The sequence below is a fragment of the Rosa rugosa genome, chromosome 4 (assembly GCF_958449725.1).
Source record: "Rosa rugosa chromosome 4, drRosRugo1.1, whole genome shotgun sequence".
Lineage (NCBI taxonomy): Eukaryota > Viridiplantae > Streptophyta > Magnoliopsida > Rosales > Rosaceae > Rosa > Rosa rugosa.
Window position 1 is genome coordinate 54,850,809 of NC_084823.1, and position 20,702 is coordinate 54,871,510.

Genomic DNA, 20,702 nt, shown 5'->3' on the forward strand with positions numbered 1-20,702 from the left:
GATTAGTTGACAACTCTTAATTTGTACCAAAATCATTTACGCAGAGAGCTAGCTATATATTGATTCTATACCAAAATAGAACAAAACGAACAGTAAGATCTGTACATGAGATTGGACTTCTAATAGGGGGAAAGTCATAATCTACAAGTTTTTATTTTTTTTTTATTTATTTTTTATTTTTTGGGGGTGGGGGGGTGTTGGTGTCATACAGTCATTGACTCAATAAGCCAACTAAAACTTATCCATCTGTCAAAGTTAATGTGTTCATAACTTGAATGATGCATGTGATTTAGAGCAACCAAACATGAGTTTGTCTTCAAGTGAAGTGTGAAGGCAATTGGCCTCATAGTACAGAAAATATAAAACATTTTTTCTTAGTCTTTTTTAGGAAGCGAGTGCAAATTAATCATACAGTGTCGGTCAGCCCAAAGTATATCCTACCAACCATTCCGGAAGAGCTCCCAACTAACCCGATTTATTAATAAGAAAACTTTTGTGTCTTGTGTGTGACATATGTGGAGAATTTACAGAAAATGAAACTATCAAGATCCTTGAATTGATATATAGGTCTTGGGAAAGCTAGAGGAAAGGTTTTCGATAGAGCCAATGCATATCCTATTCCCTCTCCCCCAGCTTGGCTTGTTTTGGCTACCACATGTTTTGTGTAAAATCTCCATCACAGCAATATATTGTGACACTGACTACACAAAACAATTAATGAAAAGGGACCATAAGACAAAGAACTTAATTATAAGAGAGTCCAAATTCAATCCCAAACTCTCATTCAGAGTCAAGAAAATTTATATGTCAATGAGTGAGTACTGTATATATACTGAAAATATATATAGTCAAGTGATGAAATAATCTAAGCGAGACAAGAACAAGTCGAAGAAGTCGAAAAGAGAAATAGATCCTATTGATCCTGTCAACTATTTAATATGCAGCAGCAGCATCAGAACAAGCCCAACATCACTCATCTAGTCCCCATGTAAGCACAATATTTACTCATCATATAATGTATGTATACCTTTCATCATCAGCTTGAGTTCTCAGCTTAGTTTCGATTTACTATATCGAGTTTGGATCATCGATCTGAGAGAGACCCAGCTTTGTGTTTTCATTACTTCTAATTCAGCTATTTCTTTTCTGTTTCTTGTTCTTGTTCTTCAAGAAACTACATACATGTATTCTTCTGGAAAAAAGAAAAATGAATACCAGAAGAATCACTAGTTCTCCTAGCTAGTTTTTGAAAAGAATGAAAGGAAAAGAGAGTTTGCTGGAATGAATCTTCTATTCAACAGTGTGAAAATATATACAGTAACTACATTGAAGAGTCTCCACAAAGCTAGGGAATAAAAAAGGAAAACTATATAGCCTAGGTGATTGATGTTGAATGATACAGAATGAATGCTAAAGATATTGACAGCTATGAATGCTAAAGATATTGACAGCTATTCTAACATAATCTGCTACACTTTCTAACAGTTTTCCTTGATCATGGCGATTTTCGTCACTTCGTTTATGTAATTCAACATGGTTTTTCTTCTTTGCTGGTACTCACTATTCAAACAGTTTCCTTTTTCATTATACCATGCATCTATATATATTTTATTGTTCTAATTAAAATGCAAGAGCATGAAAGTTTGGTTTTCGTCCTTCCATTCATTCTGTTTTTATACCTGTATTACCAACAAAGATTGCATTGATTTTACATTTAATATTTCTTTAGGCTATCTGAAATAATTCAGACAAATATTTGGAAGTACAGGTCTAACTATGACGTTGCAGAGCTAAAGTTGGAAAATGGTCATTTGGCAATTCATGGGCTTGGTGGGATTGCTCCCACTGCTCTGGAAAAGCCCACCTGGAGCAATAGGGCTTGTGACACACTGGAATCAATAGTCCATCAAGCTACATGCCACAAAGTACCTAAAACAAATTTAAGCTCAATGGTTGCATCCTCCGGTGGAACATGGACTGACGATTCCGGCCAGCAGCCGTTGGCAAACGGTTGGATCAGAAACTGTACCCAATCCGATTCCGACTATCATGGAAAGAATGTTAGTAGTACTAGTACTACTAGCAATGTTCATGAAGAACAGACCGAGTACCAGAGGGACAATGATACAACTCTAAACACATGGGTTTCTTTTGAATCGGCTAGGAGCAAAAGCAATGACGACGATTCCACTTGTCAGGAGGGATTGGTAACTACATATTTATTAGGTGTTACTTTGAATAGTGGTAGTGTATATCATATATCATATTTATTGATCACCGAAATATCACTAAATAATTAATATCTCACTTTTATTAGGAAAACCAAGACAAAGGACGAAAGACCGCAAAGGGCAATGGATCAAGCCGTTCACGATCACGATCACGGCGAGTTGCTGCCATCCATAATCAGTCAGAGAGGGTATGGATCTTAATTACTTTAATTATATACCAACTGCTATATATAAGTATAACTAGGCATCCAACAAAAAAGTATATCTATATTGCTCAAAGAAAAAGTATATATGCCTAACCTACTGATGCAAATCAAAATGGTACTTTCTGTTGTAGAAACGAAGAGATCGGATCAATCAGAAAATGAAAGCTCTACAGAGGTTGGTGCCAAATGCCGATAAGGTGAGAGATGCATTTTGAGAATTAGCACAAGTCCATTTAGACTTGATTGTGTGGCTTTTAATTCTAGCTACTTGCTTTAATATTACAGACTGACAAAGCTTCAATGCTCGACGAAGTGATAAAATACTTGGAACAACTTCAAGCACAAGTTCAAATGATGAATAGCATGAGGAATAATATGCATCCCCATATGAATATGATGATGCCTTTAGGAATGCAGCAGCAGCAGCAACATCTTCATCAAATGTCAGTCCTAGCGCGCATGGGAATGACTCCTGTTGTTCCTGGCGCGCTAGGAATGGGAATGCTCGACGTAAGCAACATGGCAAGAATTGCTCCTCATCAATCTCTACAGCAGCCGCTCATTCATCCTACTCCTGCATCATTTCTTCCACCCTTTATGGTGCCCCAACTGATGCCGCCAAAGCCTGACCCTGCCACTAGTGCTGATCCATATCGTGCCCTCCTAGCACAAGTATGTTTAATAATCAAACATGGTTTTGAACAACTAAAATAAAGAATTGACTGCCAAAATAGACTAAAAGTGCTACCAAGATCAATTTTCAAAGATGATTATACAATAAAAGGCTCCAATTGTTATCTCATACATTCTAATTCTAATTCTAAAGTGAAACAAAATTTGATAAACTTGGGGATGATGACAAAAACCAATGAGTGCTATGAATTCAGGATTTTTTTTTTTTTTTACTTGAATCTTGGTTGATTTTGCAGCAGCAATCAATGAATATGGACCTGTTCAACAGGATGGCAGCACTGTACCGTCAACAAGTCAATCATCAGACGGCAGCAAGCAGCCCATCACAGTCGAACAATTAAGAAGAAGAACGAGTGATTGCCTTGGCCTAGTTGGTGTAAGCTGTGACTTTGAAAAATATCTCTGTTGGCATTACTAATAAAGTAATAAGTGTTCCATAATCCATATTGTATTTTCTTTCCTCGATCTGCATATATTTCACAAAATGTGGATTAGTTAGTTTACTCTTGCTGAACGGATCGTCAAAGAGTCTAGCTATAACTACATTTCTGTCGCCGACATTCTCAACATGTCGCATGAGTCGTACGATTTTCCAAAAATCTCCGATGAGTTATGACACTATCTTCATGACTTAACTCCTAATCTCCAACAATATTAACAAAGATGATAAGTTTAGACTGCCAAAACTGAATCAAAGAGTAAAATGAAGATTATCTTTTCATAGCTGAAATGAAAAGAACAATCCCAGCCATTGCACTGTCTCTTTCAATCAAGCAAATAAGGCTAATAAGCAACCACAAGGAGATCCCCTTTCTCCACTTTTATTCTGTCTTGCAGAGGAGGCTCTTAGCCGGGGCCTTCACTTACTTCTCCAAACCCGTCAATTGAAGCCAATATCTTTTCCCAGGAAATGCACTGCACCGTCTCATGTGTTATATGCAGATGACCTCATGGTGTTTTGTCGTGGGGACAAAAACTCTCTTAAACGGCTGCGTGGGTTTTTTGACCGTTATAGTGCAGCTTCAGGGCAATTCATTAATGCGGAGAAAAGTACTTTCTATCTTGGAGCTAGGTCTCGTCACAGGAAAGGTACAGTTCAACGTATATTGGGTTTTCATGCAGGGCGCCTACCTTTTATTTATCTGGGAGTTCCTATTTTTTGTGGAAAACCCCGCAGCTGCCATCTCCAAGTTATTGCCGATAGAGCTAAGTCAAGGTTAATGGGTTGGCAGGAGAGGCTTCTTTCTATGGCTGGGCGTACTCAACTTGTGCAATCTGTTTTTCAAAGTATGCTTCTTCATAGTTTTTCAGTGTATCAATGGCCTGCATACCTTGTGAAGAAGTTATCTACATGGGCGCGTAATTTTATATGGTCTGGAAATATTGAGACTCGGAAAATTGTCACTGTTACTTGGACTCAAGTTTGTGCTCCGAAAAAAGAGGGCGGGGTTGGTATTCGTGATCTGGCAACTCTTAATTCTGCAGCTGTTTTAAGGTTTGCATGGAGCTCTTTCACTTCTTTGAACCAATGGGGTGATTATATGCGAACTCGTTACCCTATATTATCTAGTTCCAAAGTGAGCTACCGCAAATCCTCAATCTGGCCAGGTTTCCGCTCTATTGCTCTTCATATCACCCACAATTGTCGTTGGATTATTGGAGATGGCCGTTCAGTGTCCTTTTGGAAAGATAAATGGCTTCAAGATCCAATTTTGGAAATGTTGGGTTTTTTCGACTGGTCAGGATTCAGTGATCTACGTGTGGCTGATTTCATCTCAGATCATTCTTGGCAGTTTCCCTCTTTCTTCTTAGATACCTTTCCAGACTTGTACAGGAAAATTTCTGATATTTGTCTCCCTTTAGACACAGAACCTGATATGCTCATTTGGGAGTCTACAGCCTCTGGAGAGTTATCCTTCACTGATTCTTATAACTTGCTTAGACGACACTTTATTTTGAGAGACTGGGCTTCTACTATTTGGCATTCCTTCATTCCTCCACGATTTTCTTTCTTGGCTTGGAGGATTCTCTTAGATCGCTTGCCCACTGATGATCGGCTGAAAAGAGGTGGGATTCCGATTGTGTCCATCTGCCAATTATGCAACAGTTCGGCAGAGTCAGCTTTACACTTATTTTTACACTGCCCTTTCTCCCAACATCTTTGGGGATGGCTGGCAACTCAATTTGGAACCTCATTTCCTGCTTATGACTCTCTGTTGGATTTTTGGGTTGGCTTTTGTCACAAGGGTTTTTCCCCTCAGCTTTATAATTTGTGGTTGGCAGCTGGATTGCTTACTTTCATGGAAATTTGGAAGGCGCGAAATAGACTCAGGTTTGATAATCGTTCTCCTATTTTTTCTACACTGTGTTGTTCAATTATGGCATGGATTCGGCAATTTGGTTCTCTTGTTCCTGGTTACTACAAAGGCGTCTTGGATTCCCGGCTTCTTTCTTCCCTTGGGGTGTGCCCCAAGCCTCGTAAAGCGCCCAAGATTCAACGTGTCCTATGGCATCCCCCCCTCCCTCCTTGGGTTAAAGTTAACACTGATGGTCTGGCGAAAGGTAATCCTGGTCCTGCAGCTTGTGGAGGAGTTTTTCGCGATGCTTCTGGGGTTTATTTAGGGAGTTTTTGCCAACCTCTGGGTTGCAATACTTCCTTTTATGCTGAACTTTATGCTGTTATTGTGTCTATTGAAGTAGCTTTCACTAGAGGTTGGACTACTCTGTGGTTGGAAAGTGATTCCATTAGTGTATTAGCATCTCTCTCCTCCAATTCTTTCTCTCCTCCATGGGACTTGAGAGTTAGATGGCAAAATTGCTTGAAGAACATTCAGCAAATGCAATTTCGTAGAACTCATATTTTTAGGGAAGGTAATGCAGCTGCAGATAAGATGGCAAACTTAGGTGTTTCAAAACACTCATTTACCTGGTATCCTAGCCCTCCTGCAGAGCTTCACAGGTACTTGCAGGCGGATTTTTTGGGACTCCCAAATTATCGCTTCACAGGTTGCTGAGATGATTAGGTTCGTCTGTCTTTCTTGCCCGCACCTTCTCAGAGGCTTTTATTCCCAGGAGGTCGTGCGCAAAGTTAGCTTCATAAGCATCTACATGCAGGCGCATGCGAATTTCTGGCATATTTCGTGTGTCCAGTTTTCACTTATGTGGCTGATTTTTTCTTCTTTTAGATTTGTTCATGAGGGGGAAGTTTCCCTCTCTTCTCTTTCGCTGTTAATTTTGTTTTCTCTCTTGGACGATGTATTTTTCTTCTTTATTATTAATAAATGGAGTTGGGGGACGGGCGGTGGGTTCCCAGAGTGGGGCAGACCCTTCACCTTCGGGTTTGAGGGTGGGACAAGTGCCCTGCATTGTCTGTCTCCGAGGAACTAATATCGCCTAATCCCTTTCTCCTTAAAAAAAAAAAAAAAAAAAAAAAAAAAAGCAACCACAGCCAAATACAATCTTCATGTAGAAATGACAATAGCAATAAAACTAATCATATTTTAAGAAGGAAGTATTCTTGAATCAAGCTTTGTAACTCTTCTTTCACAAGCACAGATCCGGCCTTCCATAAGCAAAAACTTAAACCAACAAAATTAGAAAATACATATAGAATATAGAATATAACAATACACTCCACCCTTTAGGCAAACCAATAGATAACATCACAACTCAGACAACTTTCTCACCTTGATTGTTTCCATCCATCTATGCCTCTACACCTCCACAAATTCTTGTGGCTCCTATCCCATGTCACCTCCAAAACTACTATGTTCATCACTTTCTTTTATTTTATTATTTTTTTTTTTTCTTGTCAAACATGTACAGAAAAAGCTATATGTATTTGATAAAATCAACATGCATCTGCCGTTGCCGCTGGTCTGGTGTCCTGAAGAGAGATCACAGTCTCAAAAGCACCAACCAAGGCCTTGACTTTACTCTTCCTAGTTTCGACAAGCTTGCTGGCCGTCTCTTCAATCACATTGTTGAACAATTTCTGATCACCTTTCTTTCCTTTTACATCTTGGTGTCTCAAAACCACTTTCTCAGGATTGCTTCTGATGCCATTCAAAAGACCAACAGCAACCCCCTTCCTCGTTAAGCTCTTCCTTGGGGAAACTTCAACTTGTTCTAGGTTTCTCAGAACAACTTTCTCGGATTTGAGTTTAGCACCATTTGTCTGATTGTCATAAACTTCCTTCCTCCCAATGATTCCCCTTTTGATAGCAACACCATTTGACTGGCTATCACCAACTTCCTTCCTCACAATGCTTACCGTTTTGATACCAGCACCATTTGACTGTCTGTTACCAACTTCCTTCCTCACATTGCTTCCCTTTTTGATGATACCAGCACCAGTTGACCGGCTGTCATCAACTTCCTTCCTCCCAATTCTTCCACTTGTTATACTGCCTTTACTGCTTTGAACCTCCACTGCCGATCTTACTTGTCTGAATTTGAGTCTCCTTGGAGTATTGTTCTCAGGCTGAAGTTCAATCACCCTACCTCTCTGAAATGTCAGCTTCCGGGATACACTGTTTTTGTTTCCGGAGCCAACAATTGCAGCCCTCCGAGGAGTAGTCTTGTGCTGCACCTTCGACTTTCCTATTGGCTTCACATTTTTACTTCTATCTTGCTGAGAGTTGGCACCATTTTCTTTATGTTGAGTGGAGTCAGATGAATAGATGGACATGGATGATGAGGATGACGATGGAGATAAAGATGCTTGAGTACCACGTCGAGTTCTTCTCAACCCCTTGTTATCCTGATCTAAAGGACCAGCTAATCGAGAATCAGCTCCATTAACACGTTTCAAGTTTTTCTTCTCAGAGGATGGAGAGGATCCAGTTCTACCAGTTCCCTTCCTTGAATGCTTCAAGCTTTTGCCTTTGCCTTTGCCTTTGCCTTCAACAGATACAGCTGAGGATGGTGATGGCTCAGGAACACTAACACCATTTGGAGTTGATTCCACAGTACTATTCTCTGTACTTGATTCAATGACATACAAAATCTTTTCTGGCGTTTCTTTATCACTTGGTGGCTGAGGTTCAACTTTTCCGGGATCATTTTGATCTTTCAGATGAGTCAACCCCTTAAGGTTATAAGAGCTTCCGGTATTCACATTGGAGTCTCTCTTATTGAAGTGTTTGGAAGACAAAGAAACATGTTGCAGCCCCATTGTCTGTTTCTCACCCGGTAGAGAAGCCCTCCTATTATGGTTTCTGATACTTCTATTTCCTCCACTGCTTGAACCGTCTGGTGCTTCCTTGCTATTTCTGGTTCCAATGTTTCCTTCATGACGTAAACCTTGCTCTTCCATAGAAACATCAATTTCCTTTAAGGAAGGCATTTCATTTTTTGAAGAAGCAGTATCTTTCTTTTTCACTGATATAACTTTCTTCTCCATAGCAGCAGAACCTGGATAAGGCCTAGGACTGATTGTGGATATCACTTTCGAATTTCTCAGGCTTCGGACTGATCCTGGGAGAGAAGATGACTCTAATTGCTCAGGTTCCTCCTCCAAATCCATGGAATCTTCCATAGTAACATCAATCTCTTTTTCCAAAGAAACAGTTCCTTTCTTTGTCACTGACACAACCCTTTTCTCTGTGACAAAAGACTTGTCAAGTATGTGGGCTTCTGAATCCGGAGAAGGCTCATGACTGACTGGGGATTTCACCTCAGAAGATGGCTCAAATTGCCCACGCTTTTTCCTCAAATGAATGGACTCTTCCTTAGGAACACCAACTTCCTTAGAAACTTTTTTAGGAGAAGGAGTTCCTTTCTTCGTCACTGATATGACCCTTTTCTTTGTGACAAAAGAATCTGGAGAAGGCTTAGAGTTGATTGTGGATATCCTTTTCCTCCCAGCTATAGGAGATATTTTCAAATTCTCATCTTCACATCCTTCCCTCATTCCATATTTGCAATAATCATGGCAAGATCCCATTGAAGCTCTGAGATAACGGGATTGTATATTTCTAGCAATAGACCTCCTTCTGACATCAGCACCATTGGCCTCTATTCCCACCGGGATCACTATGATAGAGTTCCTTCTGATGTCACCACCCTCGGACTCTATTTCCTGTGGGATACCTGCAATGGAATTCCTTCTCACATCACCACCATTGGACTCAATTTTCTGTAGGATTACTGTAGAGTTAGTTTGTATATCAGCAGGATCTATTTCCCTGATAGAGCTCCTTCTGATATCATCACCATCAAGCTCTATTTCCTGCGGAGTCACGGGGATAGAGTTCCTTCCTATATCATTACCTTCAAGCTCCATTTCCTGTGGGGTCACTGGGATTGAGTTTGTGCCAACATCATTGGACTCATCAACATTAGACTCCATTTCCTGTGGGATCACTGGGATTGAGTTTGTGCTAACATCATTGGACTCATCAACATTAGACTCCACCTCCTGTGGGATCACTGGGATTGAGTTAGTGCTAACATCATCGGACTCATCAGCATTAGACTCCACCTCCTGTGGGATCACTGGGATTGAGTTAGTGCTAACATCATCGGACTCATCAGCATTAGACTCCACCTTCTGTGGGAAAATAAAGGCCCTTCTGAAATCATCACTATCCGACTCGATTTCCTGTGGGATCACTGGAATAGAGTTCCTCCCGATTTCATCACCATTTGGCTCAATTTCCTGTTGGATCACAGGGATAGAGTTGCTTATGATATCACCACACTTGGACTCCATTTCCTGTGGAACCAGTGCTATAGAATGCCTTCTAATGTGACTGCCATTGGGTTCTTTTTCTTGTGGAATCACTGAGATAGAGTTCCTTCTGCCATCGTCACAAATAAACTTCAAGTCTTGTAGGATCACTGGGATACCGATATTCTCCACTTCCATGTATGAAGACTATGCCATAGCAAAATGACAACCCTGTAGAAGATCAAAATTCCCGAAACAGAGTGAGGAGAGAGTATGAAACCGCACAACTACTCAATATCATATCAATTCTTTCCCCATTGAATTTCAAGTACTACGAAAAACTGAAGCAGAATCTTAAGGTCCCAAAACTTAACAAAATTGTAATCCTGCATAAGACAGGAATCACAAAATTCTACTAAGGTTTACTTGGAATAATTAATTTCATTACTTCATGCAACATTTTGAAAGATCAGAAGTCAAGGTATCAATTTTTAACAAATAGACACCATCTAACAGCTACAATAGGAGAAATAAGATCAAATATGAATCTGTTAGACATATCATGAAAGGTCTCCTCCAAGGATTAGTTTCCTTATAAGGTATATTTGTTCAAAACCTGAAAAACCATATGAAAAGGAATAATCACGACAAAGAAATCAAACAATGAACAAAACCAGACCAAAAGATACAATCAATAAAACAAAGATTCCCTGCATTACAAACACCAATACAATACAAAATAGAAAATGCTTACTGTGCAATCAACATGTATGAAGCAACTGTTCATCAATACCATAACAATTAACAGAGACTCACCCCCATCACAAAATATCAATCATTTTTCCTAAGCACATTAAAGATGATTCATTTCAATGATTTCATACAGAGACAAACACAAAGATCCTTCTAAGACATCAACCATGTAATCATAAGCATAAAACAGACAAAACCCAAATGAAAATAACACTGAAAGAAAAAAATGATCAAGATCATACCTTTTTCCTGTTTCTCTTCCAACCCAAGAAGAGAAGAACACCCCAAAAGGGGATTTATTGGTGGCTTCAGAAAGAGTGGTTATTTACTTATTTTATGGAAGGATAGTAAGCGCGTTTGTTACAACCAAATTAAACCCCATTCTCCCAAAAATCAAGGAGATTGTACAAACCTCTTTTTGCCGGTGGAGGAGAGAGAGAGAGAGAGAGAGAGAGAGAGAGAGAGAAAAGAAGCTTTGAGCAGAGGGACAGCAATCCTCTGACAAAGAAAGAACCTTTTATCCTTCCTGAATCCTGAGTTCCTGATAAAAGTGGATTGCGTCACCTATATCTGTGATTCCACGACAAAAACGCGCCAATTAAGTATATAGGGGGCATTGCCGTCTCTCCATCATAGTATTTTCTCTTTTTCCATTTTTGCTTTTGTTTATTTCCTTGCCAAGAAATACTTTCTTTCCATAATCTAAGATACAATATATATACCAATGTATCATCTCTCAAAAAATATATATATATATACCAATGTATCAGCATATGTACTACTAATGCAATTGTTTCATTCTTAAAAAAAAAAAAAAATTGTATTATATATACTACATTTGTCAATGCATAATTTATGCATTGTATCTTATGTACATGAATTTGAAATTATTTTTCTACATTTGGATCCAAGCGTTTCATATTTGACCATATATCCATTACCTTTTATTGGTTCTGTGTTGAGCAAATCTCAAAGTTGAATTTAAAAGATTAGTTCGTGTTTGATTCGGGTAGGGTCAAACTCAAGATCAAATGAACAACAATGATTAGCCGCTTCGCAACATCATGATCAAACGACGCTGCTAAGATCCAACAAGCTATAGTAACATTCAATTTTGGCATTTTTTTTTTCTCTGTTTTGACACTATTTGAGCCAGTTTTGTTCATTTTAAAGAAAGCATTGTTTTCTTAAAATTAAAAAAAAAAAAAAAAAATTGGGTTTGTCTATTAGCCTATTAGGAGGATTTATAAAGGTTTAAATACATAGAATCATGGACGTATCCACTCATAGGGCTACTTGGGCTACAGCCCAAAGGAAAATTTGGCCCAAAATGTGCCAAGTAGGGGTATATCCCAAAGAAATAAAATACTAATGCTTCGAAGAGTTGTTGGGTTGCTGCTGTCGGTCCCGACTCTCAAACATCAAACCCGTCGGCCGTCTCCCCGTTCAGAACTTCAGATCGGTTCCGCCTTCCAGAGTTCCAGGCTCCAGCCACCGAGCCACCTCCCCTTTCAGAGTTTCAGTCCGCTTGCCTGAGCTACCTCCTCCGCCACGGTTTGCATCTCTGCGAGTCTGCGACAGAGCATCTCAGATTCTCAGAGTTTCAGTCCACCGAGCCACCTCTAATCCCTAAATCTCAGATTCTCAGGTACCTCCACTACCATGCTGATGATGTTTGAAAATTGAAACTTTGAATCGTGAATTCGTGATGTTTGGTGTTTAATGTGACTGGGTGAGATCGTAATTTACTGAATTGCTGATGAAGTGATGATGTTTGTTAATTGGGAATGGGCAGGGAATGAGTTGTCCAGATTGTGTTGTTTGGTCCTGGTTTGGTCACTTTGGTGTTTGCCCGTGAGGTCGAAACTCGAAACCTCATGATGGTTTTTTTTTTTTTTTGGTAAGGATTGTTGATGATGTACATCATGTTTGATAAATGATAATTGATTGTTTGATAAATGATAATTGTTTGACCGTGATAATTGATGACCTTTATGCAATTGTAATTGGCTTGCCTTGGTCTGATTTGAGATGAAAGTTCTGTTTATTTTGATGGGTTTTGTTCATTATGTCCATTTTGGAGAAACATTGTGTTTGATGAGTTTCAAGAAATAGTTTTTAAGTTTAGAACTAGAAATGGTATATAAAGATTAGGTCTTTCAGTTTATGTGTTGTTAATTCTAGTCATACTGGTCATATTTTAGGCACCGAGGCTTGCTGCCAAGGAAAGCCAGAGGCCGGTGTATCCATTTGCTATTATAGGACAAGATGAGATGAAACTATTATTCTGCTGAATGTGATTGATCCCAAGATTGGTAGTGTCATGAGAATTGTGAAGGTTCAAGGAGGCCACGTTATTAGATCAATTGCGAGAAAAGACAGGCACAACAAGATCTACACGTCCAAGGGCCCAAGAGACAGGAGGTCCGGCTTTCAGCTCAGTCTGCCATAGAGTTCTATGATGTTCAAGACCGTCTTGGCTTTGATAGACCAAGCAAGGCCATTGACTAGCTCATTCACAAGGCCAAGGCCGCCATTGAAGCTCTCGAAGATTCTTCTACTACACACCAGTCTCAGCATCACCAAGGAGTCAATGCCGAGCCAGAAACCGTCAAAACTCATCAGCCTTTGCCAAAGGCCCTTTGGATGAGAGCACTATGAAAAGAGTTCTGCGCAAAATTTTTGTATGGCTAAAATTAGCCCAACCCTCCGAGAATTCCTGGCTACGTCCCTGCATAGAATGACTTACGATTCTTCTTCATGTTACCGGTGGAATCATCGTCATTTTCAATCAAAATCGTAGACAAATTATTGAAGCTCGTGAACCATGAACCATCGTTTTCCGAACACTAGGCTAAGAGGAGCTGCATAATATTCCATAATGATTGCATTATTAACTTAGGGTCGGTCTGGCTTCTGGGTCCAAGCATGCGGCTGTAAATTGACCTGTTGATCATGAATAATCAACTTTATTATACCTACTTGATTGATTTTTTTTGGTCCACAGATTCATCTCTAATTCATTATTATTAATGTAATTATGCATCACACAAGAGCTAATGATTCTCTCTTAATCAAGTGATACAATATAATAATGGTTTCCTCATATCTAGCTCATAGCCCGTGACCCCGTGTGAAGAGATTGAACTTAGGCCCGTTTAGATAGCAGAAAATCATAGTATGGAATGACAATCAATTTTATTTTTCATTTAGAGGTATCGTTTGGTTGAAATAAGAGATTGGAAATGAAATAAAAAATAACATCTGACTGGAAATTGACTCCCTCATAAAGCCTGAATAGAATTACCTAGTCAAAGGTGCTATTCTATTTCCATTTCCCATTGACAAAGGCAAAATTACACAAATTATCCCTCTAAAAAATTTATATTCCTCCTCGAATATTCCTAAGTTGATGTTATATTTGTACTTTATTAGTAAAATAGTATTATTGAAAATTATAATTTTATATTTCATTCTTAATCTTGCTAAACATGCCTTAGTTTCTGGGCTACAAGTTTTATGGAGTGGGAGTGTTCCTCCGGTTCTTGATGGGCTCTTTGCTATCTCTTGTAACAACTAGTTCTTCTAATAAAAGGTTGTCGTCGTTTAGTTTCAAAAAAAAAAAACTCTACAATAGGAATGGAAAATTAATTTCAGAATTTAATTTCCAATAATGTTCCAAACATCCACATGGAAATACCGAAATACCAAAACTTATTTCATTCCATATAGGTAAAATAAATCATTTTCCTATTTTGACATTCCTGCCAACCAAACGGGGCCTTAAATTAATTCTTTTATACAACGATGGTGCAAGTGACTCAACACTTATAAGATGATTTCAACCTTTGATATTTTTGACATTCCTGCCAACCAAACGAGGCCTTAAATTAATTCTTTTATGCAACGATGGTGCAAGTAACCCAACACTTATAAGATGATTTCAACCTTCAATATTTATAATCAATTTTTTTTAATAACCAAAAAGCGTATTTAATGTAATTCAGCCGTTCATTCATGTTGATACTAGTGCATGTCGGTGCTCTGAATGACTAAATCCTCTCCTATTATTTAAATCAAATAAATTGGTGTATTAAATTTTCGGTTGAAATGTCATTCTTATAAATTAATAGTGTCATTCAAAAAAAAAATTAATAGTGTTGTACTAATTAGCAAGGTTCACATTTCAATCTTTCTTCTTTTCCCCATTTTGCACATAAAACAAGCAATTAGGTTCCTCCTAATAATAAAAATCTCAAAAAAATGTTCACCCACACCCTAAACTCTCTCTCGAGAAAGTCTCCGGCCGCCTTGTCGTAGCGGGCTTCCAAGTTTGCACTTTTGCTTGTCCGGCAGTAGTGGGCACTTGTGCCGTTGCTGCTGTCGGACGGGTTTGTGGGCATCCATGGTTGGTCTCTCCAGAGGCTTGGTTCGAGTTTGATTGAGGCTTCTCTGTGGATGGACCATTTGAGATCAACGATGGTGGGCGCGAACTAGAACCACTACCGTTAGACGCCAGCGGCTTAAAGAGAGATCCATCCCGGTTCTGGTTTTTGGGTTTGTCTGCTTGTCCATGTCGGTGGTGCTTTCTGGGTGGCGACGAGTTATGACGATGGTCATTGTGCGTCGGTGTGGCTTGACAAGTGACGCCTACGGCGCGGTGCGACGAGGTAGAGGTGTCCGTCATTGGTGGGGTGCAGCGTGCGTTCATGGATGAGAAGATTGGGCTAGGGCTGCACCCCACCAATAACTTGTCGCCACCCAGGCTGCTAATTTTCCTTTTGTCTTTTTGGGTTCTTATAATAGTTAGTGTTTTACTTTCTAATAATTTCCTATTTGTTTTGGGAGCTATGCACTTCGGTGTTTGTAGTGTGCCTATTTACTATGAGTTTTTCATATGTATATATAGGCTCGTTTTTCAGTAAGCAATAAGTTCTGGATATAGTTGGTCTATCTTATGTACGTATCACTGTGGTTTTTTACCATGAAACCTTGTTCTGTCCATTGTGAGGCATCGGGTGGGTATGTAAATTAATTCAAAAAAAAAAATATTTCACATTTCAATAAAATGACATTCATAAATTATAAATACTTGTAGTCCTGATAGTATTAATTTATAAGGATTTTACTATAATTTTGATACAAAAACTTCTAATTATAAAACTTGATATTTATTTTATATATAAACAAAATTAAAAAGAAAAATCAAAAGAGCAATTGCAGTAAAGTTTCAATAAATAAAAGTTTGATAAATGAATAGAGTGGTTCTAGTTGGATCTTTAAATTTGATATTTGGACCTCCTCTACTTATTAAACCTCCGGTTCACTTTTTTTAATACTTAAGAAGCTAAGTATACCTCCTTAATTTTACCAAAACACTCTAAAACAATTAAATATGGATCTTTAATCATTTGTGATTTTTTTTTTATCTCTGTCAATTCAGCCACAAAGAATTTTGTAAGGGAACTGCCAACATTTTTTGTGTGCTTTCATTCAGTGGAGGAACAAAAAATTGATTCTTAGAGGGGCTGAACAAGTAGACAATTATAAATATTTTTTTTGTTAATCCAAATCATAGTATTATTATGAGTTGACATATTCTAATAACAAATTAAAAAAGATGGACGCTCAAATATCAAATTTAGAGGTCCAACTAGAACCACCCAAATGAATAATCTCGATTAAATAATAAATTTCTCTGATCCCAACTCAGACTACCCTCAAGTCCTCAACTCTTGTGCACCAGCCAGTTTGATACCCAAACTTACAACACTACCACTGTGATACCACTACAACAAAGCTGGTCTTTTACGACACACAATGTGCGCCGTAAAAGACAAATTTACGACACAAAGAAGTGTGTCGTAAAAGACAAATTTCTCTTGTGGCACACAAAATGTGCGCCGTAAAAAACATTTTTTGCGTGTCGTAAAACACTCTTTTGCGCGCCGTGAAAGATGTTTTACAACTTTGATTGTGTGCCGTAAAAACCATTTTGTGTGTCGTAAAATGTCTTAAAATGCCATTTTGCATGTCGTAAAAGACCATTTTGTGTGTCGTAAAAGATGTCTTCATTCACTCTTCTAATAGATAATACTTTTAATTAAATCCTTTCATTCAAGCATAGTAAACAAAAGCATTCATGTAGTAAATCCTTGCGGGTCTTTTCGGAAAAGCCATAGCCTTCTCAAGTTATTATGTGCGGGCCCCGGTTTATTGTGCCAAACAAGATGTGAATGAACTCTGAAAGTAGGTGCTCCAATCATGCCAAAAAGAGGTGCACATAATAACTTGAAATTTATTATGTGCAACCCTTGTCACAATCAAGGTATTACTTAAACAACTTTCCCAAGTTATTATATGTGCACATAATAAACCTTTGTGCAACCGGTTTTTTTCTCAATTTTCCCAACATCAGGTTTTGAAATTAGGTTATTTAATCAAGTTATTATGTGTACACCCTGCATCAGTTTAATTACATCATTGTGATTTAATTAATTCTCAAAGTTTTTTTAATCTTCTAGAGTCATTTCTGTCAAAATTTTTAATTTTGGCTAACAAACTCTCTTTCCTTAATAATAATAAGTATAGATAAAAAGCATTCTCTGAGCACCTGTCTAGTGCTCTGAATATCGACACAGATGAGCTGGCGTAAATGGTGGGGCTGGATTTTTGGCCCGCAAAATGACTTGCTGATTTCACATGCGCTGAAAAGGGTTTATCTTGGGCTTAGGAAGCCTTTAGGTTCCCCTTGACAAAGTCAAAAAAAAAAAAAAAGGTGTGATGGCATTCTGGTAATTAAGTTCGAACTACCTAGGGCATTAACGAGACAATAACATTTCCCAGACGCGGGTCTAATTTTGGCGCCAATAAATGAAAAACCCAAATAACCCAGCGGCCCAAAAAAACAAGCATTAGGACCATTCCTTTATTACCCTAGACCCTCTCCAAAATGCATGGTTGTTCATTTCATATTTCTGAGGGTTAGGGCTTTGCCTCTTTGTTCAGAATGACAACAGAGGACGGCAAGAGGAAAACCGTTTCCTTCGACGTTCCCGACTCCTCCCCTCCGTCCGGCCACCGCCCCAATAAAGTCCCCCGGCGTCCTCTTCCCGTCCCCACCGATGATCATTTGTTCGACAACGAGTTCGACTACACTACTGATCACAATTCACAAGTACCGTATTCCCGCCTGGATCGATCTGGGATGACGGTCCTCGAGGTAAAAAAGATGACCCTCATCGAATAAATTTGTTGGTAAGTTTTCATATCCTTCTTGTTCTTCAGATCGATATTCTTTCTTCGGTTTCGATTTATTGACTTTGGTCTCATTCTGCAGAACCCAGGACACGTGAAATCGATCTGAAGCGCTTACAAGTGAAATTTCTTAAAGAGGAAAAGATATTATTTCAAGATAAGAAACAGAAATGGGTAGAAGAATACTTGAATCAGCCTGGCTGCCACCAGGTATCTCTAGTATCTCGATCTCTTCTTGAATTTGCTGTCTCACCAATGATGTTATTGTTATGATATATATATGTATTTTGCAGGATGAGTTGAAAAAGAACTTGTTTGCGGAGACATCTAAATGGGAAGCACAATACGAGAAGGAGCACTTTGAGCCCTTCTACAGAAAGAGATATGAGATTGTTACTGGAGGAGGATATGAAAAACCATTTACAGGTAGAGGCCCCTCACAAGTCAAGAGTCTTTAACTCTTGCTCTAGACTTGAGAGTAATTGAGTAATGTTGCCTTTTGTACGTGTTTTGTAATGTAGAGGAGGGACTGGATATGTTTTGGGTTTATGCGTTGCTGGCAAATCAGATAGTTGTTAGGCAGGTGAGGCCCATTTTTTTTTTCTATGCTTATCATGTTTTTAAGGAATTGTGTTGTGCACATATGATCTAACTCTCTCCTTTCCCGAAGTAGATTGAATCACCAGACCATGATTATCCGGCTCTCTGTCATCTCACTGATATCAGGTGTCACAGGATAAAAGATCCAAGAGGATTCAAGCTCGATTTTGTCTTTGCTCCTGATAATCCTTTTTTTTTAAATCAAATCCTTACTAAAACATACTAGGTGATTGGTGACAACTCGTCTGTGGTGTTGAAAGCAATTGGGTAATTCTAGTTTCTGTTGTTGATTAATAATGGCTTCTTCTTTTTCTTTTTTTTTGCCTGCTCAAGTTTGGGGTATGTTGTAGGACGGAAATTGAATGGTATGATAAGAAAAGCTTGACAGAGAAACTTCTTTTAGTAAGGTTGCACAAAAGGTTGCACAAAGGTTCGCATGTCGAAGTTATAGAGAAGTGTCGAAGCTTCTTCAACTTCTTTGAAACAAAAACTTATGAACAGGGTTTTATCTTTGATGAAGAAGCTGTAAGTTTGGGTTTCCTTTGTTGAATTTAGTTAATGATGATGTTAAAGGCTAGTTTTCTGAATTATTTGTTTAATGGTGTTGATGCAAAATTTCGTTTGTATCAAGTCAACAGGGTTCCGTTGAAATCCGAGGTGGGGTAGAGGGGTAGGATCTTGGATGTGGGGTTTATCTTCTCTCCATAAGGTTGGCTGATCGATTCAACATAGTGCTGCCCTATCAGGCTCCGATGATCCAATCAGAAAGAGAGAAGGAGGGGAAGTTTTTTTTGGTATTTCCTCAAGTGATCCAGGGACCTCGAATGAAGGAAGAGTCCTTCTTTTTATAGGGCTTGGAGGTGGTTGAGGTACACTGTTGGAGTATGGGCTTGGCCCCGAAAATAAGGGTGTCAGCTCCTTTCTTCTGACATGCCAGTAGCATGGGTTTGGTCGAGTGGGTGACAGATGTCACCATTTTGTGGTCTCCTCTAATCACATCATCTTCAACCCACGTTTATGGCCATGCTGGTCATGGGATTGTGACATTTGTCCAATTAGGTGAGATTTGCTCCTAGATTTGAGTAAATCAAGCCCTTGTGATTGGTGAGCAATCTCATGTTGAGGGAGGCTCTGGCAGTCCAGCTGAGCAGTGCTGGTCGATCATGACATTGCAGGCTTGGGTGATGATCGAGCTATATGAGTGACCTTCCAGTTCTAAGACTCATGGCATTCGAGTAACAAAGGTTGGGAGTTGAGGCTGAGATTTATTTAGTTGTAATGTATGATTGAATATTTTCGTTCGACATTTATTATTTTGTTGTCGTTGAAAAGTCAGAATCCCTCGTGGATACTTTAACTTTTCAACGCATCTTACGTGTACAAGGTTTGAAAAGTTATAGACATTACCCTGTCCAAATTCCGACACGAACAAATGGATGCCATGTGTCAGGGTGAACTCAAAGGGCGGCTAGCTACCGATGGATTATGTAATTGGGTACTCTCATTTGTTTTGAATTTCTAATTAATGCCCATGTATTCATCTATTGGTTTTGAAAATGACATGCTGGTGTATGTGATCTGTAGCCTTGCTATTCGAAACCAAATCATTCCTCATGCAGCATTGTGGTACAAACTGGAAGAGGAGGATTTTGTGCAAGATGATGAGACAATCGATGATTGTAAGCCGGAGGAGCATGCTGTCATTTTGTCATGGTAATTTTGTATGTTGGTAATCTTGTTTGGTTGCATTGTGAACCAGTGCTAATACACGTTTTCATCAACTTTCTTAATTTTGCAGCTCTTGATGGGTGGATGCACTTGCTTGGTCTACATGATTCTGCTTTTGAGAGTTTCGAGTGTTTGGTTTTGGCTCTTTTGAAAATCTCAAATGTCAAAGTTCTTGTAACTGTCTTTGTTAATTGGAATTTCCTTCTGCCATTTTATGGTGTTTTATGTTGGAATTTGGCTCCTGCCTATAAAATGTGTTGATTAGAATGAATGCTGCAAGTATGCTATACTACTCGATCACCAGAAAGTAAATATTTTTCCAAGTCCAACCAAATCACTTCCAACATTAGGGAGTAAGTTACAAACTCCGATAGTAAAGCATAACTTGAATTAGGGAAGGGGGTCTAGCCTATCCAACTGTAGGTTCCTCTTGACGTTAGTTTCCTTGCTTTGTTTTTCAATTTTCATTGATGTCTCCCATCCCATCCATGCGTACTCAATTGTAACCTCTGCTCCTCAATCTTCAACCGCCATGCATTTTCACCTCTCTTCCAACTCTGT

General features: G+C 38.9%; 2 protein-coding genes and 1 long non-coding RNA gene across 6 annotated transcripts; 2 read left to right on the top strand and 1 right to left on the bottom strand.

Moving 5' to 3' along the window:
- The first annotated feature begins 784 nt into the window (after positions 1–784).
- Positions 785–3,618, top strand: LOC133746216 (transcription factor PIF7). 3 transcript variants are annotated; one of them, XM_062174392.1, is made up of 7 exons: positions 785–988; positions 1,486–1,553; positions 1,769–2,207; positions 2,318–2,419; positions 2,569–2,634; positions 2,723–3,109; positions 3,367–3,618. In XM_062174392.1, the coding sequence occupies exons 2-7, from the start codon at positions 1,534–1,536 to the stop codon at positions 3,469–3,471; spliced, it is 1,119 nt and encodes a 372-aa protein (XP_062030376.1). In that variant the 5' UTR covers positions 785–988; positions 1,486–1,533; the 3' UTR covers positions 3,472–3,618. The 3 variants fall into 3 exon arrangements, with proteins under 3 accessions (XP_062030376.1, XP_062030375.1, XP_062030374.1); XM_062174391.1 differs by lacking the exon at positions 1,486–1,553 and having other exon boundaries at positions 3,370–3,617; XM_062174390.1 differs by lacking the exon at positions 1,486–1,553 and having other exon boundaries at positions 3,367–3,616.
- A 2,972-nt stretch (positions 3,619–6,590) lies between these two features.
- Positions 6,591–11,138, bottom strand: LOC133743169 (uncharacterized). Its single transcript, XM_062171001.1, has 2 exons — positions 10,799–11,138; positions 6,591–10,034 (listed from the first exon to the last, which is right to left on the bottom strand). Exon 2 carries the CDS (start codon positions 9,999–10,001, stop codon positions 6,981–6,983), a length of 3,021 nt encoding a protein of 1,006 aa, XP_062026985.1. The 5' UTR covers positions 10,002–10,034; positions 10,799–11,138; the 3' UTR covers positions 6,591–6,980.
- Positions 11,139–18,484: 7,346 nt separating this feature from the next.
- LOC133742018 (uncharacterized) lies at positions 18,485–20,344 on the top strand. 2 transcript variants are annotated; one of them, XR_009862322.1, is made up of 4 exons: positions 18,485–18,680; positions 18,764–19,908; positions 19,998–20,126; positions 20,212–20,344. It is a non-coding gene; the product is annotated as an uncharacterized LOC133742018 (long non-coding RNA). The 2 variants fall into 2 exon arrangements; XR_009862321.1 differs by having other exon boundaries at positions 18,485–19,908.
- The last annotated feature ends 358 nt before the right edge of the window (positions 20,345–20,702 follow it).

Bases quoted from the DNA above. Each gene is read 5' to 3' on its own strand.
- LOC133746216 (XM_062174390.1), top strand. From the start codon at position 939: ATGCAGCAGCAGCATCAGAACAAGCCCAACATCACTCATCTAGTCCCC. The intron at 2,208-2,317 runs GTAACTACATAT...CACTTTTATTAG, and splicing joins CCACTTGTCAGGAGGGATTG to GAAAACCAAGACAAAGGACG. The intron at 2,420-2,568 runs GTATGGATCTTA...TTTCTGTTGTAG, and splicing joins TCCATAATCAGTCAGAGAGG to AAACGAAGAGATCGGATCAA.
- LOC133743169 (XM_062171001.1), bottom strand. From the start codon at position 10,001: ATGGAAGTGGAGAATATCGGTATCCCAGTGATCCTACAAGACTTGAAG.